The sequence below is a fragment of the Neoarius graeffei genome, chromosome 17, assembly GCF_027579695.1.
Source record: "Neoarius graeffei isolate fNeoGra1 chromosome 17, fNeoGra1.pri, whole genome shotgun sequence".
NCBI classification, from domain to species: domain Eukaryota; kingdom Metazoa; phylum Chordata; class Actinopteri; order Siluriformes; family Ariidae; genus Neoarius; species Neoarius graeffei.
The window spans coordinates 4223368-4247706 of NC_083585.1; the positions used below are offsets into that span (position 1 = coordinate 4223368).

Consider the following 24339-nt stretch of genomic DNA (forward strand, 5'->3'; position numbering starts at 1 on the left):
TATTAGAACTAACTTAGTATATGGTATATGTGGTATATATTTATTTACGGGGATAGTTTATATATTTATATTTACAGGGATAGGTATGTAGTATATATTTATTTTTGTAATTATATATTTATATAGATATTTATGTAGAGTATATATGGTATATAATATATATTTTTGTAATTATATATTTATATAGATATTTATGAAGTGTATATATGGTATGGTGTGTGTGTGTATATGTATGTGTATATATATATATATATATATATATATATATATATATATATATATATATATATATAATTTTTTTTTTTGTAGTTATATATTTATATAGATATTCATGAAGTGTATATATTTTATAGGTGTATTAATGTAGTTAGGATTTCGGGGTAGTTAAGAAGGGGTGGGAAATTAAAAAAAAGTATTGTACTTCTTCCCACTCCTTTTTCGAACAATGTGCGGTGTTTTGTAATGTCTTAGCTCTTTATTTTATTTTTTTAATTTCTCGTTTTCTTTCTTTTGCATGTACAAATAGTTACATTTTTTATACATGTTCGAAAATAAATAAATTCATTCAACCTAACCTGCATGTCTTTGGACTGTGGGGGAAACTGGAGCACCCGGAGGAAACCCACGCGGAGAACATGCAAACTCCGCACAGAAAGGCCGTCGCCGGCCACGAGGCTCGAACCCGGACCTTCTTTCTGTGATGCGACAGCGCTAACCACTACACCACCGTGCCACCCTATATTTAATATGACAACTTTAAATCAGGCCATCCTTAAAAAAAAAAATCCGTTTCCTGTCCACCGGGTGAGCAAAAAAATTTTCAGTCGGGAGGGAGGGACTTATTTTATTTATTTATTTATTTTTATATATGGATGGATAAGAAATTGCAATTCTGTTTGCTTTTTCTTTCAGTACTTTTTTATTACAAAAGCAGACACATTTAATAAAATGACAGTTTAATCAACTGAAACTTGTACAACAACTTTAAGTTAGCATTTTAAATGCTGACTGCAACATTTGCAAAACTTTTACAAAGGTACTTAAAATGTCCGACACACGGACTTTTTGTAGTTCTAAATCGACCGTTAGGCCTAGTTCGGATGAAATTACACTATTAAAATTATCACGGAATGATTTGTTTTTCTGAATCTTTACTATTTTGTTGTTTGCTAGAATACCATTTTGCGATTTCACACTTAAGCAAAATTGAAAACTCCGGCTCTCCTTCCTTCATGGTGGCTGCCATTTTTTTGTGCCGCACGGCGCATGCGCAGAGCTGATTCAGTTCAGAGTGTGCGCACACTTGGCGGAGCCAGTAGTGTGTCGGGGCCATCGGAGGGAACAGAAGCAGAAAGAACACTTATTTTGTCTCCGGTAAACCAGCCTTCTCTTGTTCAATTATGTGCTGGCATCAAAAGACACCGTTGGTTGTAAATGAAACCAAACGGAGTCGTTGGAGTGTATTTTCATACACAAATGGAGAAATGTTCGCTGAGTGTTTAATTGTGTAGCCACCACTGCAGACTGTTGTCGTTGTTAATTCATAGCATGCTCAGCTGCGTGAATGTGTCATGCACCGAAAATAAGAGATTTACAAGCCAGGAATGCCTCATGATGCAATACGCAAGAAAAGAAAGAAGATTTGCTGCCATTTTACTTTGTATTTGAGTAAAGTGAATACATAAATGGTCTGTGGAAAATACATTTAATCCTGGGAGCTGCATGCACAGGAGTTTATTTTGTGTTTACTCCACCCCCCCCGGCTGGCTACTTATTTGTCATGGCTGGCTAGTATGAGCCTTAGTGGAAAGCCCTGGGAATGCGTAAATGTCAAGTTCGATTTTAGATTTACGAACCCGAAAAAAAATGTCGAAAAACCGGCATTAAAAAAAAAATTTCGACCGCACAAACGGCACTCACCCGGCCGGTGGACCGGAAACAGAACATTTTTTAAAATAATGGCCTCATGCAATCTCTCGGAGTTGGTGCACTTGTGGGTCTGAAATGTTACTGAATAAGTAAATGTCTTTCCACACTGTGAGCAGTGAATTGGCTTCTCTCCTGTGAGAATGTGCTGGTGTTTTTGGAGATTACTGTGAGAGGAACTCTGTCCACACTGTGGGTAGTGATGCGTGTTGGAGCCAGTATTAACCATTTGTGTGTGTGCACCCTCTACAGGCCTGGAGGGTATTGTGTTCAGGGGGATGATAAATACCTGGCCAGGAAAGGACCAGGTGTGGCTGATTGGAGGCAACAGTTCCTTATGTCTGTCTCCTGCTGTTTACCCTCTTGTAGGGGTGTAATGATGCATGTATTCGTACTGGCCTGTTTCGGTTCAGGACTTTCAGGATGGTGCAGATGTGTACCAAATGCAATCTTTAACATAATTTAACTGTAATGCATAACATGAATTCAATAAGTTTGAAGTTTTTCATATTAATTGTCCAGGTTTTTGTGTTATGCCTAGATAATCATTATAAATAACGCTGCCGCCTCCTCTGCCAGTTAGGTGAAGCTGGTGTATATAACAGGAGGACTAGGTTCCTTTAATGCTACAGACTCATTTGGTTTAATCCATGTTTCTGTTAAACACAGTACATTAAACTTCTCATCTGTAATAAGTTCATTAACAGTTAATGCTTCAGACATGAGAGCTAATATTTAATAATTCTAATAGTTCTTCTTTAGATCAAAGGTGCTGGCAGCGGCTGTACAGTCAGTATGATTTAATTTTATATTGATTAGATTACTAGAACAAACTGAGTATTTAAACTTTTTTGTATAGCTTGGGGAACAGATACAGTCTTGATGTAGTGGACCCTGAGTAACGACTCTGTGCAGGTAGCAGATAGTCGGTTTAGCCTGTTCGTCTGCTCCCTGGCCTTGGCTCTGGATTGTCACAGATTAACTAGGCCTTTTCTATGAGCGATGCTGCGAGAAATGAGAGCAGCACCTTCCCGAGTGGGATGGATACCATACCGTCCCGCCCTAACAGATTTGTTGTTTGATCTTTAGCTGTGTGAGGACATGAAAACCAAGACATCCACGGCTGGAGGGACGTCAGAGGTCCCTGTGAAGAAAGAGGAGACACTGGAGCTGAAAATCTACAACCATAGAGACGATCTCAACAACCCACCTGAAGGTCTCTCTGTTAAAGTGGAAGATCTTGACAATAAAGACTACCTCTGTAAGACATCAGGCCACTCTGGTGCTCAGTAACACTCACTGTTTGTTTATTCTTTACCCTACATGCTATCTGGTGTACTAAAAGTGCAATACAGTACATTTGGGATGTAGCCTCAGTCTCGGACTATTTAATCAACACGTGACAAATTGATATTTTTATTGATACACTATAAACAATTCACATTTTAATATGGTAGCAAGGATTTTGTTTATTTACTTATTTAAAATACATTAGTCATTTACAAATTGATGTTAACCTGAATAAAAAAGTGTGGAGTAACACATGATGGGTCATGCTGTTAGATATAAATCTATGCCGGGGGATATAGAAATGGGTTCTGTCCGTCCAGTCACGTTTTCGTTTCCAGGCTATATCTTTTTAAAACTACTGAAAATCTTCATGAAACTTTGTATACATATCAAGCCACATGTGAGGTGGTCCCTTTTGCTATTTTGGATTTTTGAAAAAAGTATTTTTCAGATTTTTACATAAAAAAAATAGATTTTGACTTAGTTTCGAAGAGCAATGTTTGTTTCTGGAGCATGTATCCAAAACTATTCATGATGCAGATTTGAAACTTGGTATACATGTTAACAAGATGATGTCGATGTGCCTTTTCAGCTTAAGAAATTTTAATTTTTCATGTTACCATGGAAAAATTTTTTAGACTTGGTCTCTCAAGTTAGTCTTAGGGGAAGGTTTTGTTTCCGGAGCAGAACTTGAAAACTACGAGTGGTATGATCTTAAAAGTTGGTATATGTGTTGATTTAAGTAATGTTTTATTAAGTATTAGGTAGTGCCTTTTGATACTAAGAAAATGTGAGAAATTTTAATTTTTAGCTCACCCGGATCAAAGGTCCGGTAGGCTTATGCCATGGGCTGCTGAGGTCAGTGTAAAGAGGCAGGGTTTGTTTCCTGCAGCAGAACTTGAAAAATGTGATGCATAATATCTTGAAACTTGGTATGTAGTTGGTATATACAGTGGTGCTTGAAAGTTTGTGAACCCTTTAGAATTTTCTCCATTTCTGCATAAATATGACCTAAAACAACATCAGATTTTCACACAAGTCCAAAAAATAGATAAAGAGAATCCAGTTAAACAAATGAGACAAAAATATTATACTTGGCCATTTATTTATTGAGGAAAATGATCCAATATTACATATCTGTGAGTGGCAAAAGTATGTGAACCTCTAGGATTAGCAGTTAATTTGAAGGTGAAATTAGTCAGGTGTTTTCAATCAATTGGATGACAATCAGGTGTGAGTGGACACCCTGTTTTATTTAAAGAACAAGGATCTATCAAAGTCTGATTTTCACAACACATGGAAGTGTATCATGGCACGAACAAAGGAGATTTCTGAGGTCCTCAGAAAAAGTGTTGTTGATGCTCATCAGGCTGGAAAAAGTTACAAAACCATCTCTAAAGAGTTTGGACTCCTCCAATCCTCAGTCATACAGATTATGTACAAATGGAGGATATTCAAGACCATTGTTACCCTCCCCAAGAGTGGTCGACCAACAAAGATCACTCCAAGAGCAAGGCATGTAATAGTTGGCGAGGTCACAAAGGACCCCAGGGTAACTTCTAAGCAACTGAAGGCCATTGGCTAATGTTAATGTTCATGAATCCACCATCAGGAGAACACTTGAACAACAATGGTGTGCATGGCAGGGTTGCAAGGAGAAAGCCACTGCTCTCCAAAAAGAACATTGCTGCTCATCTGTAGTTTGCTAAAGATCACATGGACAAGCCAGAAGGCTATGGACCCTTTTCACGTGACGTCACGACAAACGCGGCCGCCATTTTGGACGTGTACTACCAGTAGTTTACCACAGCCAACATTGAGGAACGGCAGCAAAGAAAGTTTTTACTTTCAGCAAGACTTCCATTATGCCACTATATTGTTGTGCACCTGGATGTAGTAACCATCAACAAACAAGGCAAGGTTTATCATTTTATCGGATCCCGACGGAGAAGATGGATAGCGGCCATTAACAGATTGGCAGCCCTCGGCATACCAACGCTTGTGTAGTGACCACTTTGTTGGAGGTAAGACGAATAAAATTAGCCAGAAAAGGCATTACATTGCTGTTAACATTCTGTGGCGGCGAGTGTGTAACCAAATAGGCTAAAATAACCCATTGTAACCTCTTTGTTCTTCTGTAGTAGCTATTGTTGACTAGCTAATGTCAACAAGTAGCTGGTATGTTACTGTAGCAATGTTTACGTTCAGTCATTTGGATGACTGTTAAAACCTTTCAGTCTCAAGTTTTTCCTTTACTGTATTTACTAGTTTACTGTAATTATGATCCGGCAGCTATTTACACTGGATCCAGTATAAATAGCTGTCGGAGCCAACGTCCGAGGTTCCGGAGCGCGCTCCGGCTTGCTGTCCCTCAAATTAAGCAGCGCGTGCCGGCTTGCTCCAGGAGTGCTCCGGCCGAGGTTCCCTTCAAATTAAGCAGCGCGCGCCGGCTTGCTCTCCCTCAAATTAAGTAGCGCGTGCCGGCTTGCTCCCGGAGTGCTCCGGCCGAGGTTCCCCTCAAATTAAGCAGTGCACGCTGGCTTGCTCTCCCTCAAATTAAGCAGTGCGCGCCGGCTTGCTCCCGGAGTGCTCCGGCCGAGGTTCCCCTCAAATTAAGCAGCGCGCTCCGGCTTGCTCCAGGAGTGCTCCGGCCGAGGTTCCGGAGCACACTCCGGCCGAGGTTGCCCTCAAATTAAGCAGCGCGCTCCGGCTTGCTCCGGAGCAAGCCAGAGCGCGCTCCGTAACCTCGGCCGGAGCACTCCTGGAGCAAGCCGGAGCGTGCTCCGGAACCTCGGACGTTGGCGTGTATGGCGATGGGTTTTTAACGACATAGGTATACAGATCATGTGGGCCGAAGTCAGGTAAAGACGAGGGCTTCGTGTACTTCCGTACGTCAGTGAACAATCCTGGTGGAAGCAGGTAAACGTCGTTCTCTAAGCCTGCTAACCTCAATTTTTGCAAATATCTCCCTCTGCTCGCCCTGTAAATGCCCTACGTCGCTGGATAGTGAAGGTGTTTTCTGCATCTCGCTCCTTTTTCTTTTATGTTTTTCGTTTGTCGCCTTCCTCGCATTCAAACTGATTCGAGCCGAAGTCCACTACATGTCCAAAATGGCGGTCGCGTTTACGAAGGTCACGTGACAAAGGGTCTATAGATAGTTTTCACATGACGTCACAGAGTCGGGGATTCCCTGGTGGCGTCCATCTTGGAGGGCTAGCTTACCGTACGGGTCACTGAGCACACATTGTAGCGCGCGAGTTACATTCATTTATATATTATTTACATTTATAGTTACATTACTACTATTTAAAGCTAGCAATGGTGCACACCTGTTGTATTCACGGCTGTCGTAATAGGTCAGATGATGAAGTCAAGCAGAGCTTTTATGGAATTCCCACTGTACGGGAGCACAAAGGCAAGCAAACAAACTCAGCATACAAAGGAGAAATCTATGGCTTGCGAAAATCAACCGCAAGGATTATCAGCCTTCCAAACACAGCAAAGTCTGCTCCGATCATTTTATAAGTGGTAAGTTGTTTAAATAAACAATCAATTGTGTTTAAGTTTGTTTTTGGAAACCAAAACATCATGTGAACAATCTCTGGAGAATGCCTAACTGGAACCGCTGAGTGTACATTTACATTGTAATGTACACTTAATATCGCTCATTTGTCACGTTTCTATTTGAAACTTGTCACTTCACTCACGCAAGGGTCATTTTTGAAAAACATTTTAGGTCTATTCTGTATGATTTTCATTTGTGTTTGGGACGCAAACAGCGCGCCTTTTGGCGGATGCCGCCTGAATCGCGCAGATTCTTTTTTTTTTTTGGGGGGGGGGGGGGGGCGTTGGAGTGTCTGATTTATAATTTCAAAGTAAATTCTGTATTAAAATTACTAAATAAGCAAATCCGTTACAGTCCATGAAACAGGAAGTATAAGGATAAGAAAAAAAACAGTTTAAATCGGGAAGCTGCGCACATTTATGCAGCCTGAGCGGTGTGCAGGACTGCGCAAATGTGCGCAGCTTCCCGATTTAAACTGTTTTTTTCTCATCCTTATACTTCCTGTTTCATGGACTGTAACGGATTTGCTTATTTAGTAATTTTAATGCAGAATTTACTTTGAAATTACAATCAGACACTCCCAACACCCCCCCTAAAAAAAAAAAAAACCCGGATCTGCACGATTCAGGCGGCATCCGCCAAAATGCGTGCTGTGAATATATAAAGTTGTATATATCAGACAGCCTTTAAAGTTTGATGAAGTCAGTTTCAGGCTTTGGAGCAGGCTTTGGCAGTTTCAGGCTTTGGCAGCCTCAGGCTTTGGCAGCCCTGCATAGTCACTTGAAAATGCATCTTTGTCCACTTCGTAGGGGTCAATTCCCCCAATCAAGGCCAGTTTAGCTGCATACCGTTGTCGTGAGATGTCGTCTAATGTATCTATATACTTCTGTTTGCTTGATTTTGCCAACATTGATCTTTATTTTAGAAAACTGACTATATAACTTCATAAATTCGTCCGAGATAACGTAGCCGGTAGTGGCGATGGTCTGTTTTGTTTGCCCTCCAAGATGGCAGCTGGGGGGCGTTCCCTGGAATGCCGTGACGTCAGTGAAAACTATCTATTGGAAAAATGTTTTGTGGAAGGATGAGACTAAAATAGAACTTTTTGGTTTAAATCAGAAGCGTTATGTTTGAAGAAAGGAAAACACTGCATTCCAGCATAAGAACCTTATCCCATCTGTGAAACATGGTGGTAGTAGTATCATGGTTTGGGCCTGTTTTGCTGCGTCTGGGCCAGAATGGCTTGCCATCATTTGATGGAACAATGAATTCTGAATTATACCAGTGAATTCTAAAGGAAAATGTCAGGACATCTGTCCATGAATTGAATCTCCAGAGAAGGTGGGGCATGCAGCAAAACAACGACCCTAAGCACACAAGTCGTTCTACCAAAGAATGGTTAAGGGCAATTCCATGTAAATGTCAACCTCACCATGCAAAAATAAAGCAACATGTAATACATCAAAACCACTCCCAGAGATATCACCTAGGCCTGTATTTTACAGATGTGAATAAGTTGAACCAATTTGTAACCAAACTAATATGTCACAGTCAGTCTTTCTTTCTTATAATGTAAAACCCAAGCTAAAATCAACTTTGATCATGTACAATTCTATATTATTGCCACAAGCCACAGAAATGTATGCTAAAATCCACAAAACAGCAAAACAATAGCCATCCTAAATATTATTTAAGAACTTTGATAGTTTTAGCTGATATTTAGAGAGTTTTTCAAAGGGTTATGGTGGTTAAATTGCTGATTTTCTAAACATATGCCATGTCTATTTCAGACGCGTCACATCCATAACGGAATTTCGTCACATCCATAACGCTGACTTTTCCTTTCGAAACTCTGCATGAAATACAAAATATTTTAAACAAAGATTTTTTTAATATTCACCTTGGACCCCTCTATCAAATGGATATCTCCATTTCGACATTAGGTTTACAATTTCACAGAGTTTGATAAAAATGTACAGTCACCCAAGAAAAGTGATACTTTTTCTGTCACATCCATAACGCATCTTTTATTGGCATTTTCTGGCATGCCCTAGATGTACTATGGGAATTGTTCTTGTTCTATCACTTCTCCAGTATGGTACAGCCTTAAAATATGCAACACCTGTTTAAATACTGGGAGACAATAAAACATGCACTGGGTCATTTGTTGCCATTTTGAGTTCAAGTGTCACATCCATAACGCTGGAATTGTTCTTAAATAAGAATAAATTTAATGTTTTGGAATATCCATGTCAATGTCCTGACCTTAATCCAACCAAAATGTTGTGGAAGGACCTGAAGCGAGCAGTTTATGTGAGGAAACCCACCAACATCCCAGAGTTGAAGCTGTTCTGTACGGAGGAACTGGCTAAAATTCCTCCAAGCCGGTGTGCAGGACTGATCAACAGTTACCGCAAACGTTAGGTGCAGTTATTGCTGCACAAGGGGGTTACACCAGATACTGAAAGCAAAGGTTCACATACTTTTGCCACTCACAGATATGTAATATTGGATCATTTTCCTCAATAAATAAATGACCAAGTATAATATTTTTGTCTCATTTGTTTACCTGGGTTCTCTTTATCCACTTTTAGGACTTGTGTGAAAATCTGATGATGTTTTAGGTCATATTTATGCAGAAATGGAGAAAATTCTAAAAGGTTCACAAACTTTCAAGCACCACTGTAGGGTGGGGGATATAGATGACTCTCGTCTTGTTTATTTTCATATGACAGCAAGGCCCAAAGTGTATTATTCCCCTCATACCACAGTGGTTTGCTTACAATTACAATTTTTAATTTATGAATGAATGATACATTGCATGTTTTATTTGTTTGTTTACATAGAATGTCATTCTCTCCAGCTGAGAATATTCTGAGACAAAAAAAACGTGGGATGTTGTGTGACTGAGAAACCAGAAAGCACAAACTCCTCTGTCCTGAAGACGCCTCCATCTTGCGAAACTTACTGACTGATACCTGGGTCCCCTTCCATAAATGCTAAATAAATGTGTCTTAATGTCTTCACCACATTAGAAGACTAAGTTTGTTTGTTTTTTTTTTTCCTCCCCCCACCCATTTTCTCCCCATTGTGGTCACCTGCTAGTATCCATCCACCAGCCAGGTCTCTCTAACCATGTGAGTGAAGGCTAACACATGCTTCCTCCAAGACATGTAAAGCCATCAACCTCCTCTTTTCCAAATGCAGCTCATGCTGCGTCACAGGATAGCAAAACACACCCGGAGGATAGTGCCATGTGCTCTCTTTCCCACATGCATGAGCTCACAGAAGACCCCAGTTGGCTGTGATTAATAAGGGACAGAGAGTATGCCCCTGGAATGGGATGCTCAATCAGCACAGATGGGTGTGATGGACAGGAGTCCAAATATCTGTATACAGGTTTAGGAACATCACAGTGGTGCACCTCCAGGGTCCTGGATTCGATTCTAAGCTTGGGTTGCTGTCTGTCTGAAGTTTTGCAAGTTCTCCCCCATCAGTGTAGAAACCCTACACTTCTTTCCTCTGGGTCCACTGGTTTCTCATCTCATCATCTCTAGCCACTTTATCCTGTTCTACAGGGTCGCAAGCAAGCTGGAGCCTATCCCAGCTGACTACGGGCGAAAGGCGGGGTACACCCTGGACAAGTCGCCAGGTCATCACAGGGCTGACACACAGACACAGGCAACCATTCACACTCACATTCACACCTACGGTCAATTTAGAGTCACCAATTAACCTAACCTGCATGTCTTTGGACTGTGGGGGAAACTGGAGCACCCGGAGGAAACCCACGTGGACATGGGGAGAACATGCAAACTCCGCACAGAAAGGCCCTTGCCGGCCACGGGGCTCGAACCCAGAACCTTCTTGCTGTGAGGCGACAGCGCTAACCACTACACCACCGTGCTGTCCCCACTGGTTTCTCCTTCAGCAAATTGGTTATGCTTAAATTGCCACGAGGTGTGAAATTTTTTTTCATTTTTTTTAATTAAATATGAATTCTAGATGTATGGCATTGGAAAAATGCCTAGGCCTAGAAATACCAGAATTGTCAGCAAGCTCAGAGATGTGCGTTGGACTATTTTATTTATTTACTTACTTACTGTGTGGACAGTTATTTTTGTTTGTACTTGCATGTGATTTCATAACAAATTTGGGATATTCTGTTTCCCAAAAGATAACCAAGTTCTTTGAAAACAGCCATGACCCTGACCAGGCAGGTCGTAAGAATGCTGTAAATACATCATAGTGCCACAGTCATGCTAATGAAGATTGTTTTATTTTGCCCTGCAAGCTTCTGACCACTTGTTTATGCCCACAAGGAAGTAAAAACAATTCGTACTTGTGTACCTTGTGTGTACTCCTGTGAGATCTCAGTCCTGATAGACAGCTCTAGTCTCAACCAGATGCTCAGTGAACCTTACTGGCAAGCTTTCTTCGGATCATTTTTATACAGGACTAATGTACTGTGTGTGTGGTCTTAGATACATACACACATTTGGGCCTCATTTCTTCCTGTTGTGTTTTCTCTACTCCCAGACTGCGAATTTTGCAAATCCTTCTTCCTCAACAAATGTGAGGTTCATGGACCACCCCTCTTCATCCCAGATACTCCTGTTCCCATGGGAGTCCCTGACCGAGCCAGACAAACACTTCCTCCTGGGCTAGAAATCCAGAAGTCCAGTATTCCTGATGCAGGCCTGGGAGTGTTTAATAAGGGGGAGACTGTTCCAGTAGGTGCACACTTCGGCCCCTGCCAGGGAGAGCTGGTGAACAGAGAGGAAGCCAGGAACAGTGGAGACTCCTCGGTTGTGAGTTTGTCATCAAATTTATTATGAAGATTGTATATTTTTAAGAAACAAAATATGATGACTAGATGAAAGTAGCTCCAGTTAACATCAATTTCTTCTTGTCACTGATATGTGGATGAGTGGTGTAAATCACAAGTTTGATCACAATGCGATCCTACATCGATTCTTTTAGCCAGTGTGGTGGAAATTCACCTGTTAATAATAGAAATATGAGTAACACCTGAATAATGCTCAAGCAAATGTATTTATTTATTGTATAATTTGATGAAAGTCCCATAAAATCACAAGCCCAGGTAGTCACTAACATAGGTCCTCCCATATCTACTTCTAGGCATGTTCAGCTTCCTGTCTTACACAAGATATTAGTCATAATCATAGCTTCCATCAACATTTTGTAATAGTCTGTTTTCCCAACTGCAGCTGAGAAAAACTGTCCCAAGTTTTCCTTGACTCTGCCGCATCCACGACAACCCGGGAGCAGCTTCTCACACGCGCACAAAAACAAAGAACTTATTAATTTACACTTGCAGCTTGTTTCTTTTCTAAATGTCAAGGCTAAACAGAGAAGCATGACACTACAGGATTTGAACATGTATTGTTAGCTATAATTAATGCTAAAGTTAATATAAAACTTCTTACCACACCAATGATCTGATGATTTTCGATGCCACACAATTTGCCACTATGAGAGTTGGTTTGATGCTGGGGTATGCAATTGGTATGACTTTTTATGCAATCGGTTTCATTTCCATGAATTCACAAGTGCAAACAAAAGTCAAAAAGTTCTAAGACCGATGATATAATTTCAAAAGGAATTCAAAGAAGGAATTCTCCGATGAAAACATCGCTTGCAGAAGTGTTTAGACTTAAATGGAGGATATGTAGAGAAATAGCTTTGTTATTTTCATAAATAAAGATTTTTTTCATTTGTCTTAGAATTTTTGACTTGCCCTCGTATAATTTCAACATTGGTTTGGTGAGGGTTGATTTGGATATGTACAGTGGTACTTAAGTTTGTGAACCCTTTAGAATTTTCTATATTTCTGCATAATTATGACCTAAAACAACAGATTTTCACACAAATCCTAAAAGTAGATAAAGAGAACCCACTTAAACAAATGAGACAAAAATATTATACTTGGTCATTTATTTATTGAGGAAAATGATCCAATATTACATATCTGTGAGCGTGGGTTTCCTCCGGGTGCTCCGTTTTCCCCCACAGTCCAAAGACATGCAGGTTAGGTTAACTGGTGACTCTAAATTGACCGTAGGTGTGAATGTGAGTGTGAATGGTTCTGTGTTTATTACCCCTTTTCCACCAAATCAGTTCCAGGGCTGGTTCGTGGCCAGTGCTGGTGCTGGTTCACAACTCGTTCAACTTGCGAGCCAGCTGAGAACCAGTTTGCTTTTCCATAGCTCACGGTGCTAAGGGAAGCCACGTCATTACGTCGCTGTATACGACAGTTACGTCGTTGTATACGTCAGTTACGTCGCTACGTTGGCATAAACCTTGGCGCGAATATCGAAGTAAGCAAAAACAACACAGAAGAAGAAGCAGCAGCAACAACAATAATAATAATGGATGACTTCGCCTTTGTACAGCTGCTGCTTCTCGTCGCTTAAAAATGGCGATCTTTCGTGGTCTTGTTATTATTGTTGGTCTTAACAACCCCCCCCGCTGACGTAAGCGGTTCTTTCCTCTGGCCCAACAGAGAGTTGGTGCAAGCCTGGAACCGGTTTTTCTGGCCCTGTTTCTTTGTCAGTGGAAACAGAAAACCCGGTTCCAAACTAAGCACTGGCCCCGAACCAGCCCTGGAACTGCTTTGGTGGAAAAGGGGCATATGTCAGCCCTGTGATGATCTGGCGACTTGTCCAGGGTGTACCCTGCCTTTTGCCCATAGTCAGCTGGGATAGGCTCCAGCTTGCCTGCGACCCTGTAGAACAGGATAAAGCAGCTAGAGATAATGAGATGAGACATATCTGTGAGTAGGAAAAGTGTGTGAACTTCTCGGATGAGCAGTTCATTTGAAGGTGAAATTCGAGTCAGGTGTTTACAATCAATGGGAAGACAATCAGGTGTGAGTGGGCACCCTGTTTTATTTAAAGAACAGGGATCTATCAAAATCTGATCTTTACAACACGTTTGTGCAAGTGTATCATGGCATGAACAAAGGAGATTTCTGAGGACCTCAGAAAAAGCGCTGTTGATGCTCATCAGGCTGGAAAAGTTTACAAAACCATCTCCTAAAGAGTTTGGACTCCACCAATCCACAGTCAGACAGATTATGTACAAATTGAGGAAATTCAAGACCATTGTTACCCTCCCCAGGAGTGGTCAACCAACAAAGATCACTCCAAGAGCAAGGCGTGTAATAGTCGGCGAGGTCACAAAAGACCCCAGGGTAACTTCTAAGCAACCGAAGGCCTCTCTCACATTAGCCCAGTAGTTCCCAAACTTTTTGGCTGGGGACCCCCTTTTGGACTTCAGAATATTTTTGGGACCCCCTGACATCGACACCCCCCCCCCCCCCCACCACCACCCATTATGCAGTGTGTAGTGTAGTAATAATAATAATAATCAGACGGATATTAAAGTTGCTATTTTTTATTCACAGAAGAGCATTATCCACAAAAGAGCATTGCACATCATAATAAAACAGAACATTACACAGAACATCAGAATATTTTTTCAGTGACTTGTGTGTGCTTGCTTTTCAGTACAGAGTTTTTCAAATCTTGGTGATAACTGTGAGATCGCCACCCTTAGTTCGTTTTCAATGTTCAACTTTGCCCTGTATTTGGTCTTGATGGAGGCCACTGCAGAAAAGCCCACCTCACAGAGGTAGGATGTGGCAAAAGGGAGGAGTATGGCCACAGCCTTTCCACCCAACAGTGGGTAGTCTTTTTCCACCCCAATCCAAAAGGCAGACAGTGACTTGGCCCTAAACTGCTGTTTGTATCCTATGTCTGAGGTCACATCAATGAACTGTTCCTGTTCAGTAACACTGAGATGAGCAGGTGGCCTTGTATTGAAGGGGTCTGTGATCCATTCATAGTGTGCCAAATCCATAACAGGAAAGTACCTCTGAAAATGTTGTTGGAGGGCAAAAATGTGTGAACGAATGCATGGCATGATTGTGTTGTGACTGTTGGTGTTATGGAGAAATTCTGAAGTTCTGAAAGCAATCTGTTGTTCCCTCCTCAATCATCTTTCCCCACAGTTCCAATTTCCTTGTAAATGACTGCATTTTAGGGACAAGCTGAGGGAGATGGGTGTTGGGTCCTTGCATTTGCAGATTCAGTTCGTTCAGTTTTTGGAAAATGTCACTGAGGTAGGCAACTGTCATCAGGAACCGTTCGTCGTTGTAACAGAGTGCCAGTGCATGATTCTCCTCCTCGAGAAAAATCCGTATCTCCTCTCGCAGCTCAAACACCCTGTTCAATACCTTCCCACGTGACAGCCATCGCGCTTCTCTGTGAAACAGAACTGCCGTGTGTTTGGAGCCCATTTCTTCACAGAGAGCAGCAAAGAGTCGAGCTTTAACAGGGCGCGTTTTGATATAATTGACCGTGGCGATTACGTCCGTCATCACCTTGTTCAGTTTGGGACTCAGCTGCTTCGATGCCAACGCTTCTCGGTGAATCATACAGTGGGTCCACTGCACATTGGGGGACACACGCTTTATGAGCGCTTGTAGCCCACTGCGCTTCCCAGCCATAGCCTGAGCCCCGTCCGTACACACTCCAACACAGCACTCCCACTTCAATTTTGCCTCTTGCAAATAAGTGTCAATCACTCGGAACAGTTCATCAGCAGTGGCTCGTGTTTTCACCTCCTTGCAGAATAGCAGATCCTCTCTCATGTCCTCTGTATCAACGAAATGGATGTACGTGATTAATAAACAGTCTCGGTTGCTGTCAGTGGCTTCGTCGACCTGCAGAGCAAACCGGGTGCTTGCACGTACTCGGTCGGTGAGCTGCTCCTCAATGTCGCCAGCGATGTCATGTATGCGTCTTCCAATCGTATTATTTGAGAGGGGGATCGCCCGTAACTTGTTTGCTGTTGCCTCGTCGACCATGGTCCTCACCATTTCAATGGCACAGGGCAGGATCACCTCCTCCGCTTCTGTGTGTGGCTTCTTGCTCTGCGCAAGGAGGTAGGCCACTTTGTAGGAGGCGAGCTGGGCATTGACATTGACAGACGCAACTTTAGTGAAGTTCACCCGTTGTGCCTGAAAGTTCAAAAGTTTCCGCCGAAAGAATTCAACCGGCTTGTGCTCGGGGTGTGCCGTGTCCAGGTGACGCTTCAGCTTGTTTGGCTTTAAACTTTCTGTCGCCAGCACCTTCAGACAGAGAACACACTGCGGTCGTTCCTCACCACCCACCAATGTGCTCGTAAAGCCCATTTCGATGTATGCATCATCATACCGCCTTATCTTTTTCGCTGCCGAAGTGCATGGGAACTCGTCCTGTGCAGCAGCCTTGCGTTTTGTAGGAAGCACGCGTAGAAACTTGTCCATGTTGTCATAAAGTCGCCGTCCGATGTTTTTTCTGAATCTCAAAATAGGGACCTGTTTTATACAGTTTGTATTCACAGGAGGAGGGTTTGCTAATAACAATATTGAATTAATATTCAAGGGCGGAGCGCGATTACTGAGTGAAAGGGAGCAATTGAATTCTAATGACCGTGGCAGCTATACACTGAATGAAAATTCATATTGGAGGGCGGGGAGCGATTATGGAATGAAAGGGGGTGATTGGGTTCTATAGACTGATTTAATGACTCTCTGCCGGCTGACGCATTACCAACATTCCGACGCCATTCAAAACATTCCAATGCCCGTTTTTTTTTCTGTGTTATGCAAACAGTCCCATCTCTACGCGACCCCCCTGGAGTCCCTCCGCGACCCCCAAAGGGGTCGCGACCCCCACTTTGGGAACTGCTGCATTAGCCAATGTTAATGTTCAGTAGTCTACCATCAGGAGAACACTTGAACAACAATGGTGTGTATGGCAGGGTTGCAAGGAGAAAGCCACTGCTGTCCAAAAAGAACATTGCTGCTCGTCTGCAGCTTGCTAAAGATCACATGGACAAGCCAGAAGGCTATTAGCAAAATGTTTTGTGGATGGATAAGACCAAAATAGAACTTTTTGGTTTAAATGAGAAGCGTTATGTTTGGAGAAAGGAAAACACTGCATTCCAGCATAAGAACCTTATCCCATCTGTGAAACATGGTGGTGGTAGTATCATGGTTTGGGCCTGTTTTGCTGCATCTGGGCCAGGACGGCTTGCCATCATTGATGGAACAATGAATTCTGGATTATACCTGCGAATTCTAAAGGAAAATGTCAAGACATCTGTCCATGAACTGAATCTCAAGAGAAGGTGGGTCATGCAGCAAAACGATGACCCTAAGCACACAAGTCGTTCTACCAAAGAATGGTTAAAGAAGAATAAAGTTCATGTTTTGGAATGGCCAAGTCAATGTCCTGACTTTAATCCAATCGAAATGTTGTGGGAAGAACCTGAAGTGAGCAGTTCATGTGGGGAAACCTCCCAACATCCCAGAGTTGAAGCTGTTCTGTACGGAGGAATGGGCTAAAATTCCTCCAAGCCGGTGTGCAGGACTGATCAACAGTTACCGCAAACATTTAGTTGCAGTTATTGCTGCACAGGGGGGTCACACCAGATACTGAAAGCAAAGGTTCACATACTTTTGCCACTCACAGATTTGTAATATTGGATCATTTTCCTCAATAAATAAATTACCAAGTATAATATTTTTCTCTCATTTGTTTAACTGGGTTTTCTTTATCTACTTTTAGGACTTGTGTGAAAATCTGATGATGTTTTAGGTCATATTTATGCAGAAATATAGAAAATTCTAAAGGGTTCACAAACATTCAAGCACCACTGTATGGTATATACCTGGTGTGCTATGAGACAAAGTGTGATGTGGAATTTTGAGCAACCCCATGCGTTTTTAGACAGGCTCATGAAATAATATATATTTTTAAATACAACAATGACTCTGCTTTTTAATTAAAAAGGGTTGTAATCACTTCATCTCATTATCTCTAGCCGCTTTATCCTGTTCTACAGGGTCGCAGGCAAGCTGGAGCCTATCCCAGCTGAATACGGGCGAAAGGCGGGGTACACCCTAGACAAGTCACCAGGTCATCACGGCAGACACAGACAACCATTCACACTCACACCTACGGTCAATTTAGAGTCACCAGTTAATCTAACCTGCATGTCTTTGGACTGTGAGGGAAACCGGAGCACCCAGAGAAAACCCACACAGACACGTGGAGAACATGCAAACTACACACAGAAAGGCCCTCGCTAGCCACGGGGCTCGAACCCGAACCTTCTTGCTGTGAGGCAACAGCGCTAACCACTACATCACCCGTGTTCACTTATGACTGCATCCTGCTCACTCCAGTAATGACATTGTCAAATTTGTGGATGATACTACCATAGTGGGGCTCATCTCTGGGGGGAAGGAGTCTGCTTATCAGGATGAGGTGGACCAGCTGTCTGGGTGGTGCAGCGACAACAACCTGGTCCTCAACATTACCAAAGCCAAGGAGCTGCTCATAGACTTCAGGAAAAAGAAAACGGACATTCAGCCTATTCTCATCAGTGGGGAATGTGTAGAGAGGATCTTGGACTTCCGGTTCCTGGGGGTGCACATGGAGGAGGACCTGACCTGGAGCACCAACACCACACAAGTGATAAATAAGGCACAGCGGAGACTTCCTGAGGATCCTCAGGAAGAACCACCTCACTCAAAAACTGCTTGTGTCCTCCTACCATTGCTCCACAGAGAGCATACTTACATACTGCATCAGTGTGTGGTTTGCTAGCTGCAAAGCAGCAGAGAGGAAAGTGCTCCAGAAGGTTGTCACCACCACCCAGATAATCATCGGATGCCCTGTCCCCTGCCTGGAAGAGCTTTACAGTTCCTGCTGCCTCAAAAGAACCCAGGGTATATTAAAAGATCTGTCCCACCCCAGATATTCTCTCTTTGAACTGATGCCCTTGGGCAGACAGTTCAGGTCAATTAAGAGATGGACAAATTGCGCATGACATCATGCATCCCATGATAATTTCACCTGGGGGTCAGCCAGGCACCGTCTTTTGTGTAAGTAAGGCTTAACCTGTCTTCAAAATGGTTAATTTTTGTGCTGTTTTTAGGGCCTGAGCACTGAGGTGCACTGTAGGTGCAAAGCCCTATTGTTTTTGGCATGTTGTTTTTTTCTTCTAATTTTTTCTCTGCAGGAAAACTTGTTTTTGAGGCACTTGCGATGCTTAAACTCATGAATTTTGGCACACTGATCAAATGTGCATAAGATCACAAAGTTACACTGAGCAAGGGACTGGGTGTGGTCCCAAAGCTCTATAGTGCCCCCAAGAACAAGCTATGGTTGAGATGAAGTTGCTCAGATCGGCAGGAGATTTGGTGTGATCGATACTCTTGTGGTAAAGGACAAATTTCACTTGGTTGTATATGACTCCGCCCAACAGGAAGTCAGCCATGCTGGATGGAATGAGGGATTTTGAAATGTTCCGGTGCTGTTCTGAGGGGCTTACAATGGCCAAAAACTCATGGAATTTTGCACGTTTGTCCTGTGAGACAATTTGAGGTGATATTGAAAATTCGTGTAGGTGGGTTTCATTAACTCCATAGTGCCACTTAGTTAAAAAAGATAGAATTGACACTAGGGCTGAAACGATTATTCGAGTAACTCAAATAATTCGATTACAAAAAATGTTAGAGGCAAATTCTTTGCCTCGAGGCTTCGTTTAATTTATGTCGCCAAAGTCCATCTATTTTAAATGTCTCTGCTATCGTATTACTCCCGCTTTGTAGACGACTGTGCAGCTCCGGTATCATTGTTTCACACAGACTGTAATAATTGACGCGCATTTCAAAGATTTAAGGCAGCACGATTTAATTTGCTCTCTGGCAGTAGCGGGAAACGAAGATACCGGTGTGCGTAAAAGGCAGAAAATTTCTAAAGTGTGGGACCATTTTACGCTTCGCAAGGTGTACAATGTAGTGCAGTGTATACACTGTAAAACGGTCCTGGCCTACCATAATAGTACTTCATCACTGCTGCAGCACCTGAACCGAAAGCATCCTCGCATGAACTGCACTTCTCCAAGCGGACTGGGAGCCTCTACAAGGTAACATATTTTTACGATTGCTAACTGATATGAACACTCGCTTGTTAGAACATTAGTACAGTATTTGTAATTATTTGTAGCCTGTGTTATGAGTCGATAGTGATGAGGCATGATAAGTAACAAGAGAGCAAATGCCCCAAAATCTCACTCGTAATTCATCCCTCTTCATCTCTCCCTCCTGTGCGTGTACACACACGCGTGCACACGCACAGAGGTTACATCTCAAATCACGCCTTCCCCATACATAAAGTAGTAATAATAAATGCTACAGATGGACAAATCTACATTCATTAGCGCATATATTTACTTTTGGGCGAGTTTATAGCATTTGTTGCTATAAATCAATGTTTTTTTCCCCACAGTACATCACAACAGCGCATGGACAGCTTCGTTCGTTCAGGCCCCTCATGCACTGTGGAAGAAGCTGCAGTTTTTACCAACAGCATTTTAAATATGCTCATCACAGACATGTGCCCACTGTCCATGGTGGAGGACACAGGATTTAAGAATATGATCAAAGCTTTCAATCCCAAATACACCATTCCCTCAAGCACATATTTCACAAATATGATGGAGCAAAAGTACTCAGAAATAACATACATTAAAGAGTGTTCTTCAGGAGACAGACACTGACAACAGACATTTGGACGAGTGTGGCCACAGAGGCTTATCTGGGGGCCACATGTCATTTTTTGGGAGATGATTGGGAAATGAAGTCCCTCTCCCTTACTACAATGCCTCTAGAGGAGAGGCATACAGCCACAAACATTGCAGATTGGCTGGAGGAGGCTGCTACCAAATTTCACATTCCTTTTGAAAAGGTGAAGGCAGTTGTCCATGACAGTGGGGCCAATGTAGTGGCAGCTGCTAGAATTCTGAAAGAGAGACACGGATGGGCCTCTGTTAGATGTGCAGGGCATACATTGAATTTGGTTGTGCAGAATACACTGAAAAATAACAAAACCATCTCAAGTTGTGTGGCCTCTGCGACATGCCTGGTGGAGCACTTTAAAAAGAGTGAACTGGCCTGCACAAAACTTAAAGAAAAGCAGCAGCAAATGGGAGTGCAACAGCACATGTTGGTACAGGATGTCAGTACTCGGTGGAACAGTACACTTCATATGCTCTCCAGGCTCCTTGAACAGAGATGGCCAGTGGCTGCAGCTCTTTCCGATCCTGCAGTCAACCCACGGGGAAAGCATCACTATTTGGATCTGAAGCCGGAGCAGTGGATCTTGACTGAAGAACTGACTCAGATTCTTGAACCTTTCGAGGGGGCTACAGTGTTCCTGAGTGGGGAACAATATGTGACCCTGTCTGCGCTTCCTTAGCTGGTACAGACCCTCAAGAAATCCACCCTGAGTTCAGCTTTTGAAACTGCACCAGTGAGGGCATTTCAAGTCAAGTCAAGTTTATTTGTATAGCGCTTTTAACAATAAGCATTGTCGCAAAGCAGCTTTGCAGAATTTGAACGACTTAAAACATGAGCTAATTTTGTCCCTAATCTATCCTCAATGAGCAAGCCTGTGGTGACGGTGGCAAGGAAAAACTCCCTCAAACGACATGAGGAAGAAACCTCGAGAGGAACCAGACTCAAAAAGGAACCCATCCTCATTTGGGCAACAACAGACAGCATGACTATAACATTAACAGTTTTAACATGAAGACAGTTTCGTTGATGTAACTCTTCATTGATGGAAACTTGAGTGCAAAACTGTTCATGACAACTGCAGTCCTAAAGTTACCAAGTCAACTGTAGTCCTCAGCCATAAAAGCATTACTGTAAGAGTCCAGAGCGTCCTCCAGGTGGAACTTTCAACTGTCCTCATGGGGCCATCCGCCACAGGAGCGATGCGATAAAACTCCAACCAGACACAGGACACCAGGATGGATCAAGCAGGTCCGGGGGGCAGAAGAGGTCAGCATCTCAATCCCAGGACCAACATGTAACTCAGAGGGACAGATGGGGGGGGGGGGAGAGAAAACACAGGTTGTTAGGTATGCCCTAAAAATGACACAAGTATTAAGTCTGTGTGGTAGGCTCACAGAGATGAGTCTTGACATCAGGCATAATACACAACAATGGCATGTTAATATGGTTAAAAAATATCATGACCTGCTCTGGCTGGATGCTTGATTGGGTGATGGGAGCACACTCCTCAGCAGTGATGGGATGCAGATGGGACCCTTAGGGCTGGCCAAGACAATTCAGTTATATTTCACTGGGTCTGGGACATGCGACAGAATGTCTGACGGCCGATTCCCTGCAGGCTACGATAGCCAGTTGAGGTCTCCACCAAAAGATTTCCTGTTGACTCCATGTAACTCAGAGGGACTGATTTGGGAGGGAAAGAAAACACGGGTTGTTAGGTATGCCCAACGTCACCTGAATAAGTAGGAACAGTATACATCTTGCACTGAGTACAAGCAGGGACTCCGGCAACTAACTATGACAGCATAACTAAAAGGGGAGAGCCAGAAGGTAACACAGGCATGAGGAGCCCCGGGACATAAAGCAGCCAGCCACTACACCGTCAACAAACTCGAGTGAGCAAGCGAGTGGGGACTGACAGCATCCATACATCCCAGTTTACCAAAACACACCATGTCTGAGGACCCTCTAGATCTACACCTTTACCTCATAAACACCATTAACAAAAGGCTTGACTAAACAGATGTTTTCAGCGGAGACTTAAATGCTGAGACTGTGTCTGATTCCCGAACATTACTTGGGAGGCTGTTCCATAACTGTGGAGCTTTGTAAGAAAAGGCTCTGCCCCCTGATGTAGCCTTCACTATACGAGGTACCAGCAGATAGCCTGCACCTTTTGATCTAAGTAGGCGTGGCGGGTCATAGAGGAGCAGAAGTTCACTCAGGTACTGTGGTGTGAGACCATTTAGTGCTTTAAAGGTCAATAGTAGTATTTTATAATCAATACGAAATTTGATTGGGAGCCAATGCAGTGTGGATAAGACAGGGGTGATGTGGTCATATTTTCTAGTTCTAGTAAGGACTCTTGCTGCTGCATTTTGAACTAACTGGAGCTTGTTTATGCACTTATTGGAACATCCAGACAGTAAGTCATTACAATAATCCAACCTGGAGGGAACGAAAGCATTAACTAGTTTTTCTGCGTCATGTAATGACATTAAATTTCTTATCTTAGCAATATTTCTGAGATGAAAGAAAGCTATCCGGGTAACGTTATCTATAGGGGTGTTCACACGGCAACTTCTACTCTGGTGTAGCACCGGGGCTGCCCCGGTAGAGCGTTCACACGGTACAAAGTTATACCGGTGTAGCCCCTGAAAGCTGCTTAAACCGGTGCAAATCTAACCCTGCTCGGGAGGTGGTTTAAGAAATTTACTCCGGAGTAAATGCTCGTTTGCGGGGCAGCACCGATATAAAATGGGACGTCTGAATGCTACAAGGGTAGACTCGCTACGCGTGAGGAGAGTTGATTACATACGGGCATTGCATAATTTGCATCCTGGTATTTTGCGCTTCCAAAATGGCGAATATCAACAACAACAGAACTGCGTGTCTTCCAGTGTTGCCAGATTGGGCAGTTTTAAGTGCATTTTGGCAGATTTGAGCATATTTTGGGCTGGAAAACGTCAGCAGTATCTGGCAACACTGGTGTCTTCATCCACGTTGTTTTCCCGGCGCTTGGTGATGCCATGACAACCGGGAAAAGGAAGTACATTTTCACGCATGCCCATATTTCATTTCCGCATTATTACTATAATATATTATTACTATAATATATTATTTTGCACGGTCACAAAAACTGCCGTGTGACCGCAAGTGGGGCTGCACCGGTGCTAACACGCTTCTCTCTAGTAAGCAGGGTTGTGACGTGTAAACGCTCCACAAAATTTACACTGGTGTAAGATATATCACAACAAAATACATCGGTGCAGCATCGATGCAAATATGTGCCGTGTGAACACCCCTAATGTGAGTTTCGAATGAAAGACTGGGGTCAATAATCACTCCGAGGTCTTTTACTGCTGCACGTGAAGAAACAGAAAGGCCATCCAGAGTCACTGTGTAATCAGAAAACTTACTTCTAGCTGTATGTGGTCCTAGTACAAGTACTTCAGTCTTGTCAGAGTTAAGCAGAAGGAAGTGTCTAATGTCCTTAACACATTCCTCAGTTCTATAAAGCTGGTGTGTCTCATCAGGTTTTGCAGAAACATACAACTGTGTGTCATTAGCATAACAGTGGAAACTAATACAATGTTTACGAATAATATCACCCAGAGGTAACACATATAGAGAAAAAAGCAGTGGACCCAAGACAGAACCTTGTGGAACACCAAACTTTACCTCAGTACGTCTAGAAATATCACCATTTATATCAACATACTGATAACGATTAGTTAAATAAGAGCTGAGCCAGGAGAGGGCTGTTCCCTTAACTCCCACAACATTTCCTAGTCTATCCAGAAGAATGGAATGATCAATCAGACCCTCCAGGATTTCGCGATGTTGCGATTTGCAACTTCAACGCAAATTCAACCAATCCCCGCGAATTCAGGGCGGT

General features: G+C 42.8%; 1 protein-coding gene across 2 annotated transcripts in view; it reads left to right on the top strand.

The window, feature by feature from the left end:
* The window catches only part of LOC132901320 (zinc finger protein OZF-like), an 89836-nt gene that overhangs the window by 29919 nt on the left and 35578 nt on the right, over positions 1–24339 (top strand). Inside the window, exons 2-3 of one of the 2 annotated variants that reach the window (XM_060943635.1) lie at positions 3016–3187; positions 11321–11592. In XM_060943635.1, the coding sequence (XP_060799618.1) occupies positions 3028–3187; positions 11321–11592 (432 nt within the window). In that variant the 5' untranslated portion in view covers positions 3016–3027. The remainder of the gene's footprint in view (positions 1–3015; positions 3188–11320; positions 11593–24339) is intronic. The other variant, XM_060943636.1, reaches the window with a different exon arrangement.